This window comes from Cricetulus griseus, chromosome 5 (assembly GCF_003668045.3).
Source record: "Cricetulus griseus strain 17A/GY chromosome 5, alternate assembly CriGri-PICRH-1.0, whole genome shotgun sequence".
In the NCBI taxonomy this organism is placed as follows: Eukaryota; Metazoa; Chordata; class Mammalia; order Rodentia; family Cricetidae; genus Cricetulus; species Cricetulus griseus.
Window position 1 is genome coordinate 147003143 of NC_048598.1, and position 20532 is coordinate 147023674.

Consider the following 20532-nt stretch of genomic DNA (forward strand, 5'->3'; position numbering starts at 1 on the left):
TATCTCTAAACTGTAAAACCAGTCCTGTATTTCCTGCTCTCATTTTTTTTTTTTTTTTTTTTTTGTTTTTTTGTTTTTTGAGACAGGGTTTCTCTGTGTAGCTTTGGAGCCTATCCTGGCTCTCGCTCTGGAGACCAGGTTGGCCTCGAACTCACAGATATTGGCCTGCCTCTCCCTCCCGAGTGCTGGGATTAAAGGGGTGGGCCACCAACGCCCGGCCTTCATTATTTAATCTTAAGGAAACAGAAAACAGATCCTCCTTTTCTTGCCCTGTTTCCCAAAGGCAGCTAGGTAAAAACACATACAGCAAGGCATGATGGCACACACTTTTAGATCCAGCACTTGGGAGGCAGAGGCCCTGGGCCACAGTGAATTTCGGGCCAGTTGACCTAAACAGTAAGACCCTGTCTCAAAAATCAAAAGCTGAATCCCGACACAAAACAAAGACATACTTACTGAACACAGACTGAAGTACTAAAAAGACAGCTAGAGGTGCTGGGTTTAATCCCCAACAAGGACGAAAACTAACACAACACTACAGCTCAGCCAGGGCATCTTTTTAGTATACAGTCTTCCAGGGACCTCGAGCTCAGGGATGTCCCACTGGAACAGGGGTATAAATAAAGCCTATCTCACGTGCCAACCCAGTTAGACAGTTTCAAAGTCAGCTCCCAAGTCTGCTGTTTGTTCATTATGCCAAGTTAGTGGTTTGAATTGGGGCAACAAAAGGTGCATTTTTTGTAAACAAAATGATTAAAACTATGACACGAAGATGTTGGATGTCGAACACTTACTAGTCTGTACATACTAAGGCTTAATACTTAAGATTACAGGTTGAGAAAAGACAGGACACAATTATTTCCAAAAGCACTGTTTTATTTATACAGAGTCCTAACCAATTCAGAGGCAGGAGGAGTGGGAGAGGTTCCATCTTCAACCCAGAGGCCTCTATGATGTTGGTTTGCTGTTACCAAACACCCAGGCAAGTGGCATCATGGATTTGGTAGACTAATGGCAACGTTCAGTCTCTCTCTGCTAGAGCAACAAGGTGGGCATCGATCTCTGCTTCTGAGAGAATTCTGGAAGGCAAAGGGTAAAAATCACAACTGCTTACTTCAAAAAGGTTTTTATTATGGAAAACTTCGAACATACAAATGACAGTACAACAAACTCCCATGTACGGATTTACTAACTTCAGCAACTAACAATTTATAACCAATCTTTTAGAAGTCTATATGCCAATGACTCTTCCCTCAGATTCACTGCAGGAACTCCCCAGATCACTCAACAGATCAATTGCATTTAGATATTAAAGTGTTCTTTGATACCAGATCCAGAATTTAGTCACAGCTAAGATTAAAAATATTTCAAATGAATTAATATGAAGCTAAATTACATAAACTACTTTTAATTTACTTTGGGTATCAATGCCTTAAAAACAATATAACTCAAGTGTGCATTAACTGAGAGATGAGAAACTTAATTTTTAAAACTGTTGGGGAAGGGGAGCTGAGGAGACGGCACACACGGTGGATAAAGAGTGCTCTACACAAGCACAAGTTTGGTCCCAGTATGGGCAAGGTGGAGGCCGACCTGGAACCCTGGAGCTGAGAAGGAAGCTGGCTAGCTAGACCAGCTGAATCAGCAAGCATGTGAGAGACACTCCTTCAGTATTTAAGGTGGAGGAGGAGACATTCAAACCTTTGGCCTCTGCATATACATGGGAATACACGAACGTGCACGCACACACAATATACATATATACATACACACACACACACACACACACATAATATATATCTATATATATACATATATAGATATATGCCCCCCCAAAAGCTGGACTCAGTAACTATCCATGAAATAAAGTGTGGTAACTTGAATGTAATTGGCCCCCATAATCTCATAGGTAATGACACTATTAAAATTAAAAGGAGTAGCTTTGTTGGAGTGGGTATGGCCTTGCTGGAAGAAGTGTGTCACCGTGGGGTGGGTTTTGAGGTTTTCCATGCTCAGGATACTAACCAGTGTTTCAGCTAACTTTCTGTGCCTGCAAGATGTAGGAATCTCAGCTATCTCTCCAGTACCACTTTTGCCTGCACACCACAATGTTAGAATCCAGGCCCCATGAGGTCTCTAAGAGTTGTTTTCCAGAATAACCACAAGTACCGCCTGTTTTCCTGACCTCACCCCACTGGGATCAATATCCTGTTGTGAACCCTTTGACCTGGGGTTTTTATAAGTTTGTATATAAGGCTGCTCCACAATAGAGGTGAGAGACATTCTCTCAGAAAAGGACCAGGAGTCTTGTGGTTCATCCAAATCTCCAGGCTTTCGCCCAATACTTGGACTTAGTGGCCAAGAGCAGCCACACCACCATGCCCCCCCCCATCATGATAATGGACTGAACCTCTGAACTATAAGCCAGCTCCAATTAAATGTTTTCCTTATAAAAGTTGTTGTGGTTATGGTGTCTCTTCACAATAATAAAAACCCTAAGACACAAAGTTATAATAGTATTTAAAGTCTATTCACCAAGCCAGGTAGTGGTGGCACACACCTTTAATCCTAACACTTGGGAGGTAGAGACAGGCAGATCTCTTGAGTTCGAGGTCAGCCTGGTCTCCAGAGTAAGTTCCAGGACAGCGAGGACTGTTTCACAGAGAAAACTTGTCTGGAAAAAAAAAAATCCTAAAAACCTAGTCACCAGAAGGTACTTCATGTGGAATATGTATTTTCTAAATGTTTGTCTTAAAGGAATCAGCTGCTTGGCAATACTGTTGGCATGACCTGTCACTGCTGGGATTGTGCTTGCTGCTTTGTGTTGGGATGAAGTCCCCCTGGACCTTACTATGTAGCCCAGGATGACCTTAGACTTGTGGTGCTCCCGTCCCTGCCTCCCAATACCCGGAGTTATAAGTTGTAAGACCATGCTCCACTTCACTACTAAACTGAAGTTAAATTTGTCACGGTGACCACTCTTTTACAACTCAGTCACTTACAAAGGTGTAGAAATTACGTTATTTCTGCTGTATGTCTTCTTTGTTATTACTCAAGTACACTTACTACCACAGAAATTAGAAATTATACATGGGTTTTTTCCTCTCCGAGTACTGGCAATGAATCTAGGTTTTCTGCTGCTGGCAAACACTCTCACACTAGCTATATACTTGGCTTGTATATTTTTAAATACACTTTTATTTTGAGGTAGGTTTCACTATGTTCTCAGGGCTGACCTTGAACCAATAATCCTGCTCAGCTGCTCAACATTTAGGGTTGCAGGTGTATGTATAACACCCAGTTACACTGGTTTGCTTACACAGGTATTTGGTTTCTTGCTCAACTTTTATATTAACAGATGCAAGTAACATTCAGATGTAGTAAAAAAGGTCTTGTAATGGATAAGAAAGCAAAGTGCTTATCGGAATTTCAGTGCTTAGAAAAAGGAAGCCAGATGGGTGTGGTGGTCTATAGTCCCAGTTCTGGGGACTGAGGTCAGCTGGACTCAAAAAGAAGCAAAACAACAACAAAAAGGGGAACATTTTCCTATAGAAAAAATTATTAGGCTAGATGCAACTATTGTTTTCTTAGTTTTACATAGGTTTTTCATTTTTATATCATTTACTTGCAGGCAACCAAGAAAGCAAATCAGATCAGAAGGAGAGGGGGGTGTACATACTACAAATCATATGGAATAGCAACCTGCAGTCCAGAAACACGAGAGGCTGAGGGAGGATGATCCAAAGTTCAAGTCCAGTCTGGCCTACATCCCAAGACAAATGTCACAAAACAAAACAAAACAAAACAAAACACCACTGAAAAAACTCTTCAAGGCCTGAAACAGTTTACTAATCCCCCAACAACAATGACCACAGACACTGTCTAAAAGGAGACACACTACAGGTTAAATGCTCTCAGCAGCTCTTCACATCTGGATTTAATTTTTTTTTTCCCCACTAACCACAAAGGCATCCTAGTCCATGGTGTACCAATCCTGACAGAGTGCTGGGAGAATGAGCTGAATGCCACAAGCCACTAGGACACACTAGGATCACTCAAGCTAAGTTACTTGGTGAGTAAGGACACACAAGGCACCAGCACCAGTAACTCAACTGTGGATTTGCATTTCATATCACTCTTCGAAGCTCCCTTACCCAGAACACAACCAAAGTTCCACCTGAAAATTACTGCTGTGGAATTACTGTTGGTTTTAAACCAAAGAAACAGAAGACTCAAGTCCATCTCACCTGTTTGTCTACTTATGTGTTGTAGTATCAGGGATCAAACCCAGGGCACCATGCCTGCCAGGCCAGCCCGACTACCATGCAGCATTTGCTCATTATACTTAGTGTAGAGGTAGGTGTGTGTGTGTGAGTGTGAGTGTGAGTGTGTGTGACCTGGGTTAGATATACAATTACAAGAGGGAGACAAGTGGCTTCTGTTTTAAGATACTCCAAAAAAGGGTTGTTTTGTTTTTACAGCTAGGGATCGAATTCATGACTTTTGAGCAAGCCAGATAAGCACTTTTCTACAATCATTTGTTTGAGATAAGTTTGTTTTTTTTTTTTTTTTTTTTTTTTTTTAATATGAGCCAGGCTGGCCCTTCAATTCATAATTCCTCCTGTCTCAGCTAGTGCCAAGATCACAAGTATGCACCACCATTTCTAAGAAATTTTGAAACACATCCCTCAGATACTGGGGGAGGGGGAGAGACACATGACGACACAGACATGACCACATTTCATCACAGCACCATATACAAATATATTGCAGCACAAAGGAACTTGAATGTCTCTAGCTTTTTAGTCTAGAGAATTTAACACATGGCTGAAAATGTAACTCACCTGAATTTAGGATTTTCAACTGTAACTACGCCAACTTCGATTTCTGAGGGTTTGAAATCAATCGACAGAACAGTAGACAGGCATGTAATTGCAGTCTGAAAAGAATGCTAACATTAAAACACAATACTTTCCAGCTATCAAGGTCCCCCACCCCAAGCTGAATAGTAACACCACAAGACACTCGCTTCTGTGTTTCAGTGACAGTCCTACAGGCTTACTAATAAATTGCTGACACAAGCCTGTTTCTGTTAAATAGCCCCAAATTAAAGGAGCTTATAAAACAAAATAGATGGAATATATACAAATGTATTTGCAGTCCAGTGTGGTGTTGCATGCCTTGAATCTCAGCACTCGGGAGGTAGAGGAGGTGGATCTCTGAGTTTGAGGTCAGCCTGATCTACAGAGAGAGTTCAGGACAGCCAGAGCTACACAGAGAAACCCTGTTTCAAAAAACAAATAAATAAAAATCTGTTTGCTTGATGACCACTATAAGCAAGACTTTGTTTAGCCCCTGGTATGAAAGAGACTAAAGAATGATTCAGTCATTCAGACTGATTACTGAACCTTTAAAATGTTTATGGTTTGGTTATGGTAATTTAAGAATATTTTAAGCAGTTTTATATCTGATGTGATTAATTCAACTATAAATTATACTTTAAGAAACTTTTAAAGAAGGTATACCATTCTATTTTCTAGATTAGAACTAATTTAGTTCATTTTCCTTCAGTATATGCTAAACTATTAATTAAACTATTAAACTATTAACTATTAATTAAAATTTGTCTATGTTTTAAGAAAGGGTATTGCTTTGAGGCCCCAACTAGCCTGGAACTCACTATGTAGACCAGGATGGCTTCAAACTTACCATGATCCTCTTGCCTCTGCCTCCCCCAAGGTAGGACTACCAGTGTACATTGCCACATCCAGCTTTTCAAAGTTTTGTTTTGTTAAAAGGTGTATGTGGGTGTAGAGGTCAGAGAGTAACCTTGAGAGACAGGGTTTCTCACTGGCCTGAACTAACCACGTAGGCTGAGCTGACTGGTAACTTGTCTCTACCTCAACAGTCTATGGTCACAAGCAAAAGCGGGTTTTATTTGTTTGCACTGTAGGTTCCGGGCACTGAACTGAGAAGAGATGAGACCCTTGAGTTTACAAGTCAAGCACTTTACTGGCTGAGCTATTTCCCAGCCCTCTGTGCACATTTTCTTTTACTAGGAAACAATTGGCTCTCCAAGAACTTGGTTTGTAGCTGCCTTTGTTTAGGACCATAAAAATTACTGGAACAGCAGATAGTTCAGTGAGCAAAGGTGCCTGCTGCTAAGTACAACAACTTGAGTTCAGTCTCTGGAACCCTATGGTAGAAAGGAACTGACCCCTGAAAATTGGTCTTGGCTTCCATGCGTGTCATGGCACATGCAGACCCACATGCATGCATGCACACACAAAAAAATAAATGTTAGCAAAAACAAAATATTACCAAATCTTAATCGTTTTAGTTTTGTTATCCGGAAAATTTAAGCCTAATATGAGTCTATTATCACAATAACCATGCCAGTCTTCATTCTTATTTTCCCATCTTACTATGTATTTGTTGGATATTGTTTCAAAGCCATTATGAACTAAGAAACAAATAAAAGCAGCCCTCTTCCCCCCTGTCAGCTGAATGAAATGAATTATACCATTAAATTAACAAATCTGGATCTTGTGACATCACTAAGAAATAGTACCCCCTCCCCCCTTTATTTCTTGGTTTTTGAAGACAGGGATTCTCTATAACTCTCTTTGTAGATCAGGCTAGCCTTGAACTCACAGAGATCCTCCTGCCTCTGCCTTCAAAGTGATGGGATTAAAGCATGCACCACCACCACCCAACTAAGGAAATAACATTTATAGACTATCAATAATGTAACAATGCTACCTCTTCCAGAGCAGGAAACAAACAAACAAACAAAAACAACTCTTTTTGGCTAACTTACTTCCACTGTTTGTTCAAATGTCCAATCAAATTTCTTCTTCACTTTTTTTTCAAGGAAGCTGGTTGATTCTGTCTGTTTAACTCCTGCTGCGGTGGCTTTAAAGCCACAGTAGTAGCCTGCAGGATCACACTTGTACACTTGAGGGCCTTGTTCTTCGTCTATACCAATTAAAATCATACCTAAAAAGAAAGGCTCTAATTAGATATGTTATATCGTCCTACAAAAACATTTTCTTTCTTGGTGTTGTAGATAGTTACTGCTAATCACTATTTGGTCATGAATTTTAGGCTATGTGTTTCCTCAAACTGTTAAAATGTAGCTTTATAACCACTGATAGATTAGGTAACAGGTAAGTTGCTTTTTGAAAAAGGATGTATCAGTTTGTTGCTGTTTTAAACAGGCTCAGCATCTTATTGAACATGTTAAGAAGTTTAGTCCAAATGACTCAAGCCCATGCCATCACTAGTCTCCTCAGATCCCTCTTTCTTTGCTATAACAACCAAAATTCGTTTCTTAGAATAAATCAAGAATACAGAGGGAAGATTACAACAATGAGAAAATGACAGGAGAGAAGAGAACAGATACTCGGAGGCAAAACTCAATGGTTTACTCCGCTGACCAGGGAGAGTGGAATATGATTATAAAGAGAAGCTGAGGATGCACGTAAACAGTAGTGACTCACAGTGTCAAAAGTATCTGACGATAGGAGGGGGTTGGGTTAAGAAACCAGGAGAGTAACTGGCATGGAGGTGAAGTAGCAAGTGAAGTCACTCAAGGGTGACATTAACCAGACAGCAAAGGAGAAAGAGAAGGCCCAAGAATATAGCCTGAGATGTAACAACATTAAAGGGACCAACAGAGGAGCATGAACAAAAGACACTGAGCAGAAAAGAGCACTGGGTGCTACCATACCTGTATGCTAACACTTGGGAGGCTGAGGCAGGGGAATCACAAATTTGAGATAAACTTAAGCTACTCAGACTCCAAGAGTAAGTGAGGGGCCGAATGAAATCAGGAACTGGGGAGACAGCTCAGCAGTTAAAGGAACACTGGCTGCTCTTGCAGAGGATCAGGGTTCGATTTCCAGCAACCTACAGCCTACAACCATCTCAACTCCAGTTCCAAGGAGACACCCTTTTCTAGCCTCCACAGGTCGTCACACGGTGCACAGAAATACATGCTGGCAAAACACCATACATTAAGAAATAAGAAATTAAAGGAGAAATAATGTTTAAGAGGTCAAAAGAATCATTTGCTAAAAAGAAACATCACATTTAATTCTCAGAGCTAGGTCTATAGCTCTGTATTAGAGCAATTATCTAGCAAACATAGTCCTGGTTTTGAGTTCCAGAACCACAGACACATAAAAAGGAAGGCTGGGACTGGAACATTGCATTTTCATTAATAATTGATGTCAGAAACAAATATGATGCCAGGTGGTAGTGGTTCACACCTTTAATCCCAGCAGAGGCAAGTGGATTTGAATTTGAGGCCAACCTGGGCCACACAAAGAAACCTGCCTTGGAAAACCAAAACAAGAAAAGAAAAAAAAAAAGAAATAAACAAATATGGATTGAGATTGAGATTGTCAGGTGAGTTTACAAGACATAAAATCTAAAGATCAATAAATCTTACTCTTCCTTAATGAAATTTCATTTTAAAAAACAGAAATACTAGCTGGGCATTGGTGGCTCATGCCTTTAATCCCAGCACTCGGGAGGCAGAGGCAGGCGGATCTCTGTGATTCCAGGCCAGCCTGGTCTCCAGAGCGAGTGCCAGGATAGGCTCCAAAGCTACACAGAGAAACCCTGTCTCGGGAAAAAAAAAAATTTAATTTAGAAAATGAAACATAAGCTATAAGCCTACATGTTATCCAAATTCTTTATCCCATGACCAAAAGTGGCACCGACACTGTTAAAATCCCTACTAAAATTTCACAGAATTTATACTTCTTTTATGTGCATTGGTATTTTGCCTGCATGTATGTCTGTGTGAGGGTGTCAGATCCTGGACTTACAGTTGTGAGCTGCCATGTGGGTGCTGAGAATTGAACTCTGGAAGAAAAGCCAGTGCTCTTAACCACTCTCCAGCTTTCACAGAATTAATAATCTGGAATTACAGTGGAACCCCATTACAACAGCCTAATAAAATGGATATTCCACATCACATATCCTAAACAGAAATATTTGATTAAAACAAAACAAAACAGAATCAAAGCTTTAATTTCAAACTACATGTTTAGAACCCAAGTGTTGTCTCAGTTTCTTTCTACAGGTTTTAAAGACAATTATAACTCAATTCTTTAGAAGAGTTCTTTCTGAGCATACTTACAACAACCAAGCGGCCTCATTTCAGCATTCTGCGTGTAGACTTGAGAAATATCAGCAATTCTTTTACACAGCATGTCCACAGGAATCTCATAGCCGTATTTGTATTTCCAATTAGCTGCCTCATAGCGTGCCCTCTGTACCTGGGATCTGCTGTCAGCTTAAAAGGTAAACGAAACCCCAAAGATTTACCACTTTAGAAGCACAGAATGAATGTGAAAGCCCATTTTTCATATATATATATGAATATATATATATTTCAAACACAAGTTATAGAAGGACAAAGAGTCCACTGTGGCTTTTTCTTGTGATAATGAACACTGAGTGACTTGGCATGGAGTACATGTAAGAAAAGAAAGAGATTAAAACATGGAGCTAAATTTATAAAACATACTGCTAAGCACTAAGTCTTTCACCATCAGTCAAAACAGTTTCTACAAGAATCTAATAAACTGAGCTGGCAAAATGGCTCAGCAGATAAAGGGACTTGCCACCAAGCCTGATGATTTTGAGTTTGATCCCTAGGAGCCAGTGTGGAAGGAGAGAAAGAACTCCTACAAGCTGTCCTCTATACATGCTCCATGGCATATATGTAATAAGAAGTCTAATAACTCCCAAAGAATATGTTTTTTAAAAGTTTCATGAGGCCGGGAGTTGGTAGTGCACACCTTTAATCTCAGCACTCGGGAGGCAGAGGCAGGCGGATCTTTGTGAGTTCGAGGCCAGCCAGAGTGAGTGCCAGGATAGGCTCCAAAGCTACACAGAGAAACCCTGTCTTGAAAAACAAAACAAAACAAAACAAAAAAAAGTTTCATGAGAAATACTATTTTTAAAAGATTTATTTTGATTTTATGTGTATAAGTGTTTGCCTATATGTAGGAGTACCATGTATGCCTAGTGCCCTCAGAGGCCAAAAGAGATCATGGATGGAGGTTATGAGCTGCTACGTGGGTGCTGGGAATCGAAACTGAGTCCTCTGCAGCAGCAAGGGCTATTAATCCTTGCGCCATCTCTCCAGCCTCCTAAAATACATAGTTAAGGGAAAAGAATAGTATCGCTTCATCTTTGTTTTGGATTTGAATTTAGAAAATTGAAAGCCAAAGTAGACTTTATAGAAATGCTCAGTCACTTCTAACTAGTGCCATGACAAGCTTTGAGAAAGATTAATTATTTAGGTATTTAAATTACTAACCACACCTAAAGTACAGTACCTAGTTCCCTACCAGCAGCCTAAAGACCTAACTCCATTATACTTATTATTTCAAATAGCTCATAAGCCACTCCTGCAATCCCAGCATTCAGTAGGCCGAGAGAGGATAATTACTGAATGTGAAGCTAGCCTGGGCTATACTGCAAGACGCTGTCTCAAAAACCCAACCACAGTCAAGCATGGTGGCAAAGGATTTTCTTTTCTTTTCTTTTTTTTTTTTGGTTTTTCAAGACAGGGTTTCTCTTTGGAGCCTATCCTGGAAAACAGGCTGGAGACTCTCTCTCTGGAGACCAGGCTGGCCTCGAACTCACAGAGATCGGCCTGCCTCTGCCTCCAGAGTGCTGGGATTAAAGGCGTGCTCGACTAACGCCTGGCTGGTGGCACAGGATTTTAAACTCAGCATTCAGAAGGCAGGAGCAGCTTGAACCACACAAGTGGTTCTCAACCTGTGTATTGACCCTTCTGGAAGGACTGTTGAACTACTCTTTCACAGGGTAGATACTCCTAAGACGATCAGAAAAGATATTTACATTACAATTCATAACAGTATCAAAATTACAGGTATGAAATAGCAATGAAAATAATTGTATAGTTGGGGGGTCACTACAACATGAGGAACTGTATTAAAGGGTCACAGCATTCAGAAGATTGAGAACCACACGTGAGTTCCAGACCCTATCTCAAACAAACACCCTCCTCCCTGGATCAAAAAGCCAATCAGTCAACTCAGTAACTATAATCAGTTAACTCAACTAACTGAAAAACCAACCAATAAATTCATGATAGTCTTAAAATACTTATGTGTTTGCGTGCAAACATGAGAATCCAAGTTTGGATCCCTAGTCCATGTAAAAGATAGGCCTGCACCTGCAACCGTGGGCGAGGAGGCAAGTCATGGAAAGAGGAAGATAATCAATCATGGGGGCTTGTGAGTCATACAATCTAGTTGAAACAGAGATCCAGATTTGGGGAGAGACCTTATTTCCAAAATAAGGTGGGAAGTGGCAGGGGAAGACACCTCTGGCCTCCACATGCACAAGTGAGCACACTTGTATAAACACATATTAATACTAACCTTGGAAGACAGTGAATCTACTGATAACACCCCCAAATCAGATACTAAGGGGTCTTTAAAACTCAAAAGACAGGGCTGGCAAGATGGCTCAGAAGGTAGGGGTGTTTGCTACTAAGTCAGATAACCTGAATTCCATCCTTAGAACCCACGTGGTAGAGAAAGAAGGCCAACTTTCACAGGTTGCCCTCTGACCTCTGACCACACATGGCACAACACAGTGTACCCCCCACACACATATTCAATAAACAAATGCAGAAACAAACACAAAAGTAATTATGATGAAATAACATAAGAAGGCAATTAGTTGCCAGTTACCTGTCATCCCAGTCATCACACAGCCAATGTTTTCAGTTATTTTGAACAAGTGAGTCACGGTGCTAGAATCCAATAATTTGTCCTAATGAAAAAAAATAAATAAATCACAACCATTTCATTTTAAGGCCACAGGCCTCTGTGCAGTTATAAAAAACCAACAGTATGGAATTTAACAATAAACTGTAAAGTAGAAGTTATGAGACATATATATTGTTCATTTTACAGTTAAAGCCAATCTTTATAAAGGGGGTAGATAGAGGAAGATGTTTCTGCTAGATGTTTCCTGTGGGTTAAAGGTCCCAGAAAACAAAGGACTTATAGAACTCATTGTATTTAGCTGGGCGGTACTGGCGCATGCCTTTAGTCGCAGCACTCGGGAGGCAGAGGCAGGCGGACCTCTGTGAGCTCGAGGCCAGCCTGGTCTCCAGAGCGAGTGCTAGGATAGGCTCTAAAGCTACACGAGAAACCCTGTCTCAAAAAACAAAAACAAAACAAACAAACAAACAAAAAACAAAACAAAACAAAAAAGGAGCTAGTTCCAGGACAGCCTCCAAGGCCACTGAGAAACCCTATCTCGAAAAACCAAAAAAACTAAAAAAAGACAAAGAAATCTCATTGTATTTATTATAATTACACCAAAGTTTAAATGTGTTACTTCTATTTACTCAGCCAAACCATCTTTCACTGCTCACCGTTCCTCGAATGATTAGTGAGTCAAACCAGGAACAGTGCTAGTGTGAATAGGTAGAAATTCTGTTCAAAATGACAAAAAATTCTGACTGCCTGGGCTAATTACTTACAGGTACTTTCTTCTGTGTGACAATTACTGCACAATCTTTTCCTCTGACGGCCACAGATGTGAGTCCTCCTTGGTTAATAGCCTTAAAAGCATATTCTGGAAAACAAAACAGGTTTGGTATTCATTCATTCATTCATTCATTCATTCATTCATTCATTCATTCATGTTTTTTGAAACAGGGTTTCTCTGTGCAACAACAGCTCTGGCTGTCCTGAAACTAGCTCTGTAGAGCAGGCTGGCTGGAACTCACCTGCCTCTGACTCCCTAGTGCTGGGATTAATGGCATGCACGACCACTTCGCAGCAATTTTTTTTTAAGGTGGGGATGTAGCTTGGTTGTAGAATGGAGGCTTACTATGCACAAAGCACTGGGTCAATCTAAGTGTGAGGACTAAAACGTTAGCATTTGGATCAGAAATTCAAGGCCAGCCTGACATACTAGAGCAGAGTTGGGCATGGTGGTGTATGCCTTAGAGGCAAGCAGAGCTCTGTGAGTTTGAGGCCAGCCTGTTCTACAGAGCAAGTTCTGTTCCAGAACTGCCAGGACTACAAAAAGAACCCTGTCTTGAAAAAAAGGTAGAATAATTTTCTTTCCATCTTTGAGACAGGATCTTATTATGTACCTCTGGCTGGCCTGGACATCCTGAGTGTCACCATGTCTGACTAAGGAGGGATAAAATTTATTGCAGACTCTTAATTAACAAATTATCATTAAAAGAAAGAGGTTAAGCTATATGAACAAGGACTGCCAGCCATGGAAAGTAAAGTCAAAATAATAAAAATGCCAATAAATTAGTCAAACCAGCTCCATTTCTTCTAATTTTATTTTACTAAATTTTCATTAGGTTCAAGCACCAAATTTTGACACAATCTTACTCTAATTTTATCACAGCAGATCTTAATACATATCATCACTTTAAAAGTTATTTTATGGGCATTATTCAACCATGCCTGGTTGTCTTAGGTCAAAGTTAGCTGCTCTAAAGATTTAATACTTCTCTTGACTTTGGGTCAATAACTAACCACATGCAGTTTTAACTGCTATTACATTTCACATTGGTATTTTGTCTACCAGTTGAAGTTTGATCCCAGCATGGTCCATGCCAGCCAGGGCTACATAATGAGATCCTGCCTCAAAAATGGAAAGAAAATGTCATTTTTAACAGTCAACATGGGGTTCTTTGGATTATTACAAACTTCAAATTGTGTACTTCTAGCCACTGTCAATGCATTCTCTGTTTTTAAAACAGGCATCAAGATGGGAACCAAATACAAACTATGTTGGTACCACAAAGTTTACTTGATAATGATGGTCTTTGAGGAGATAAGATCAGAAATAAGACTATCATTTTTGATGGTTGGTGGTGGCGCATGCCTTTAATCAGGTGGATCTATGTGACTTTGAGGACAGTGAGTGCCAGGAAAGGTTCCAAAGCTACACAGAGAAACCCTGTCTCGAAAAACCAAAAAAGGCCATTATTTTCTGTGTTAGTACAGAAGATAAATTTTATTTTTTTCTTTTTTGAGACAGGGTTTCTCTGTGTTGCCCTGGCTGTCCTGAACTTGCTCTGTAGGTCAGGCTGTTCTTGAACTCACAGAGATCTACCTGCTTCTGCCTCGCAAGTGCTAGAATGAAAGGTATGTGCCACTCACCAGGCTCAGAAGATAATTAAAAAAAAAAATTGTTCTTAATCTTAATTATGACTTAAATTTTGCTACCTAGTCAACAATATCAAAATCCTGTCTTTAAGTGTTACTTTGGACACTGGCTCTGAGGCCAGAGCTTCCATAAGTGACCAGGGTAAGAAACACAAGACATTCAGTGTTCCTTCATGGTTTCTGCTTCAGTTGCTGCTCCAGGTTCCATGCATGAGATCCTGTCCTGACTTTCCTCAGTAATGGACTGTGTGAAGTGTAAGCTACAGACGTGTTCCTCTCCAAGCTGATTTTGGTCACAGTGCTTTGTCACAGCAACAGAAACCTAACCAGAGTACCTACTGACTTTAGTTTAATACCCACAACTGACTTAATAATGCAGAAGGAAAGGACCAACTCCACAAAGTTGCCCTTGAACAACACTTAGTGCACTGTGGCACATGCACACACACACACACACACACACACACACACACACACACACACACACACACACACACACACACAAAGGAATGCAACATTTTCAAAAGTGAAAAGCACAATATCTGAAATACAAAAATTTGCCAGAAGAAGCAGGCTGTGGTAACCTTGGCCTATAATTCGGGTACTGAGGTTGAAGAAGAAGGCCCATGAGTCCAAGGACACCTTAGTCAATAAATAAGAAGACTATGTTTCAAACAATGAAATAATCACCCAGAAATATCTATCAAGTAGGCTTTAGTGTAGACTGGAGGTGCTAGAGAGATGGCTCTGCAGTTAAGAATGCTTACTGCTCTTCCAGAGGACCCAAGTTCAGTCCCCAGCACCCTATCAGGTTGCTCATAGCTTCCTTTAACTCCAGCCCCAGAAGATATGATGCCCTCTTCTGTACTCCATGGGTATCTACCCACACATACACATAATTTCAAAAAATAATAAAACTTTTTTTAAAAAAAAGAACAGTAAGATCCAAGTGAATCAAATTATTCAATTACATGTGTGATGGCCAGAAGACACTGTTTTTTAAAACAGTGATTCTCAATAGTGGGGTCACTAACAATCTTGGTACTGGCACAGCAGGAAAATATGAGATTTTTGAAAATATAACAGTATTGAGAATATAACTGTGTTGATCCTTTAACTTTTTATTGTTGTTGTTTTTTCAGTTAGGGTTTCTCTGTGTAACTTTCAAGCCTGTCTTGGAACTCACTCTGTAGACCAGGCTGGCCTGGAACTCACAGAGATCCACCTGCCTCTGCTTCCCGAGTGCTGGGACTAAAGGTGTGAGCTACCACTGCCCAGCCCAAGCCTCTAACTTTTTGGTGGAAACGTGTGTACGCACACACACACACTTAACACTCTCTCTTCCTCTTACCTCCTCTCAGGTACAATAACCACTGAGTTACATCCCAAACTTTAAGATTAAATATTTTAAAGCAAGATGCTTTGCAATTCTTTTTTTTTTTTTTTCCTTTCTTTCTTTCTTTTCCCAGACTGAGTTTCTCTGTGGCTTTGGTGGCTGTCCTGGAACTAGTTCCTGTAGACCAGGCTGATCTCGAACTCACAGAGATCCGCCTCCTCTGCCTCCCAAGTGCTAGGACTAAAGGTGTGTGCCACTACAGCCCAGCTGCTTTGCAATTCTTATCACATGCCTGTACAAATGCAATTTGTATACATACATTAAGAGAAAACATTTCAGGGCCAAAGAGATGGCTCAGTGAGAAAAGGCACCCACAACCACAAAAGACAACTTGAGTCACATTTCACATTCCTGAGACCCATATGGTGGAAAACCAACCCCCACAAGTCGTCCTTTGATCCTCATACACATTATGTACACATGATCACACATACACATACATACAATGTAACTTTTAAAAACTGAATATTAAACCTACATGCTTTTACAATTCCTAACATAGGCTTACACACAAGCACAATTTGCACACTTGTTAAGAAGAAATTTTTATCCGCTAGAGAGATGGCTTGAGAGATATTAAAAGTGTATTGCTGTTGCACAGGATGTTCCGTTCCTAGTACCCATGTTGGACAGACAGAGACAGACAGACAGACAGACAGACAGACAGACACACACACACACACACACACACACACACACACACACACACACACACACACACACAGTATTTGAAAACTAAAATAAATATTTAGGGGAAAAATATTCCAGGGCCAGGCAGCTTGTTCAGTGGGTAGAAAGAGGAACCTGCTAGTAAGCAGGCCACTCTGACTCAATTCCCAGGACCTACACGGTAGCAGAGAACTGACTCCTTGGTTGTCCTCTGACTTATGCACACACAAAATACATAAAATGTATTTTTAAAAATTGTTTTAAGGGCCGGGCGTTGGTGGCACATGCCTTTAATCCCAGCACTCGGGAGGCAGAGGCAGGCAGATCTCTATGAGTTTGAGGCCAGGATAGGCTCCAAAGCTACACAGAGAAACCCTGTCTCAAAAATAAATAAATAAATAAATAAATAAAAATAAAAAATGTTTTAAGGTCTAAAGAAAAAAAAATTCAATAGTTATCTTTACTTCCCTAATCATCACTCCATTTTGCTATATTATTCTTCAGCTGTCTAGGTTAACAATTTGCATTTTTATAGTGCTTAGATGTTATGTCTTTGATGGAGTCTAAGGTTTAAGCTGATACACAGCATTTACAATATTGAGAATAGACACACATTTCACCAGCAAACTAAGCAAAATTGGACCCAAAGAAAAGGATTCCTTATCCATAGAGGTCCTAATTTAACAGATTTTTTTTAAAGCCAAAGAATCAAATAGGCATCCTGTTATACCAAATGCTAAATATTTAACAGGCAACATTTAACTAAGCAAGCTACATGTGTTGCCTAATTTCATCCTCACAGCAACTGTTATAAGAAGTAGCTGATAGCGAGTTCAGGTTTCTGTGCACTAAAGTTGTTCCTTTAATAGAGACTAACACATTGAGCCTCAACTAGATTGAGAATTAGCTTTTAAACTACTGGAGCATTCATAGAGACGGGGTCTAAAATCTGGGTGCTAGCTTCAGGACAGGTTTATTATCATTCCCAGATCTCGAAGTTTTGAACTTTGCAAATACTTTGCACTCTTCTCTTTTTACTCGCTTGGTTCCATGTCTGTCATTTCCTTTAAGTTGCTTCCTTCCAGAGGAAGAATTAGCCCAATTTTGCAAACAGAAATTGAGCAAAGATTATATACTTGCCCGGGCCAGCTAGTGTGGAGCACAGCCAGTGCCTTATAACCCAGGTGTGGTTCCAAGGCCTAAACTCTGCACCACTCTATTGCTTGCTCATGCTCTTCTTTCACTTTCCTTTTCCACATCAGTGCCTAACTGATGTCCTGAATGACAAAGGGATGCTATCCAAGGAGACACTGGTTAAAATCACTGTCTACTCATTAAATTCGCTTCCAACCACATCTTCTCTCCCAAACCTACCCAAATGACACTATATTCGGCCTTTCCTTTTTTTAAATTTGGCCTCTCTATCCACCATGGCTAGTTTCTACAATGCAGTTTAGAGAAATAAGATACAAGTCTAGGTGTGGCCTTTTCTGTTTACAAACTTAAAAACTCAAAATCAACACCTCAAACCATAACCTAATACAGAAAAAACTCTTTCAAACTCAGCACACACACACACCCTTGACCAGGACCATTACCTCTTTTATCACAGCTTTCAAATGAGGTGAATTAAATGGGTTACCAAATTATTTAAATGATAGTGGTCCTTGTCACATCCTATACAATAAGTATATCAGCAGGCCAACTTCTTTAACCTCACTTCTGAAATTTATAGGTGAGTAGAACTCCATTTACAGGCTAATTCTAGGATTTTCAACCAAGATAGTATACTTTCCTTGCCAGGACAATGAGATAAAAGACTTACTCCAAAATAAAATTACCACGAACCAGATGTGCATCAGCCTTAGTGACACTAAATTTTCTATGACAAGAGTTTAAAAGTCTGTCCTATAATCCTAACCTAAACCCTGCCACGATTTCAATGTACCAACATTTACTGTTATAAGAAGTAGCTGATAGCGAGTTCAGGTTTCTGTGCACTAAAGTTGTTCCTTTAATAGAGACTAACACATTGAGCCTCAACTAGATTGAGAATTAGCTTTTAAACTACTGGAGCATTCATAGAGACGGGGTCTAAAATCTGGGTGCTAGCTTCAGGACAGGTTTATTATCATTCCTAGATCTCGAAGTTTTGAACTTTGCAAATACTTTGCACTCTTCTCTTTTTACTCGCTTGGTTCCATGTCTGTCATTTCCTTTAAGTTTGTGGGCTTCCATTAGGGGCGAGTGGCATTTATCTCTTTTCTAGAACCAGTAGTGTATGTCTGGTAGAGCTCTGCATGCTTGCATACAATTGACCACAAAGCAAGGTATCTATATAGCGATGGGTCGGGGGTGGGAGTGTGTACATTTAGTTGGCTGGTTAAGGAACGATCACTGTCAGTGAAGACTCTGGCTCCAGGTAGAATGGAACTACGGCAGCGGTTCTCAACATAGGAGTCTCGATTCCTTTGGGGGGGGGGCGAAGGACCCTTTCACTGGGGTCGTCTGAGACCATCGAAAACACAGATATTTACATTACATTTCATAACAATAGCAAAGTTACAGTGTTAAAGCAGCAGCGAAAATAATTTTATGCTCGGGGGTCACCACCACACGAGGAACTGTACTGAGGGTCGCAGCATTAGGGAGGCTGAGAGCCCCTGGGCTACGGGGACTCCGGAAGCAGGAGGCAGGCATTACGGTGCAACCTTAACTCTTTGTGTCTGGACGCTGAGGCGCTGCTCAAGAGAGCCAGGCTTTGGTTCCCGCTGAAAAGTCCGCTTGCAGGCGGGGACGGGGACACGAGATTGAACCCGACCTTCTCCTTTCCTGGCCCCAGCCCTGCTTCAAGCCCCAGACTATTCGTGGGCCTCGTCTGCTCGCTCCAGGCCGAAGCATGACAGAGCAATTCGGGTGTCCCACGGGCGGCCCCGGCTCACTCACCTACTTGGTAGAGTCGGCCCTCTGGAGAGAAAATAGTAATGTGGCGGTCAAAACCGGCGCTGGAACCACGGGACATGGCGTTCCCACTATTTCAAGCACACACTGCACCCCGTAGCACACACACCAGGCACACAGGACCCCCCCGGAAGTTATTGCCACTGCTTCCGGAGCACCGGTCGAGCTGCTTCCGCTCTGGTTTGCCTCTCGGAGCCGCCTCTAAGTGGGCGGGGCCTCGAGCGCCGAGGCTGCGCTCGCCGGAGCCTGCGGGCGAGCGTCTCGTGGTCGCGGCCGTTAGGGCTTTCTAGAGAGTGAATTGGCCAAAAGAGGAAGTTTTCAAGGGGTCCGCAGAAGTGATTTGCCTGTCCGTGACCTCTGGAGACCGTGTGATCGTTAGTATGGGCGCCTGTGCCTGCTATCCTGTCTTACTGGCTTTGTTTTTCCTAACCTTCGTTTTACTCGCCAGTTTCTCTTGCTGCGATTTGAGGAGAAGGGATGCAGCTGCAGTAGCAGCAGCCCGTAAATGTAGGATCTGAAAGAGGGCTGGTTGAAGAAGGCGCTGGTAAAAAAAAACAAGTTTTTTTCTAGTCTGGCAAGACCTTCCTTCGGACGGCGGCACAGTTTTGTTTTGTTTTTGTCTTAAAAGTGGAATTGGGGTTGAAATACAAGTAAAGGGAACCTGAGGTTAAGCAGTCTTTATTGACAATGAGCAAGATCCAGAGGGCAGGAGCTTCATAGAAGGCTGATGTTGGATGGACACAGGAAATAATTCCAAGTAGGTGAAGTAGCTCCTGGAAAACTGGTGGCTTTCAAACTGTAAAATTCTGCACATTGTGAACCTCAAGACACACCTCCTACTTAGTGAATATAAAATTTAGAGCACAACCAATATTAAGCTATTTTCTCCCTAGATAAAAAAAAAGGTTTGTTCACACCGATATTTATGACAATTTATTGCTGTAATACTGAAATATTCAGATCTCTGGTATACTCTCTAAAACCCCTTATTTTAAAGTGAAACATTTAAAGATTCTTCATAAGGAAGTTTAATTTCTCAAGTTAATTTTTTTCTACTTTTAGAAAGTATTTAAAAAAGTGTAAAGTGGGGCACGTTTTTAATCTCATCAGTTGGAAATGGGGCAGGTGGATCTCTGGATTCAAAGGCCAGCCTGGTCTACAGAGGGAGTTCCAGGACAGCCAGGGCTACACAGAAAGAGAGAGAGAGAAAAGACTATCCAAAACTGAAACGTGGTTAAGAAAGTAGTCCATGTAAACAGCTCTCTGGAACACTCGGTACTTTCCAGCCCCAATTCCCAAGTG

The 20532-nt window shown here is 41.0% G+C and overlaps 1 protein-coding gene across 1 annotated transcript; it reads right to left on the bottom strand.

Moving 5' to 3' along the window:
• Window positions 1-855: 855 nt before the first annotated feature.
• On the bottom strand, window positions 856-19375 carry Psma6 (proteasome 20S subunit alpha 6). Its single transcript, XM_027419691.1, has 7 exons — window positions 19216-19375; window positions 12548-12642; window positions 11748-11829; window positions 9152-9307; window positions 6821-6999; window positions 4845-4939; window positions 856-1079 (listed from the first exon to the last, which is right to left on the bottom strand). Exons 1-7 carry the CDS (start codon window positions 19289-19291, stop codon window positions 1022-1024), a joined length of 741 nt encoding a protein of 246 aa, XP_027275492.1. The 5' UTR covers window positions 19292-19375; the 3' UTR covers window positions 856-1021.
• Between the last annotated feature and the right edge of the window lie 1157 nt (window positions 19376-20532).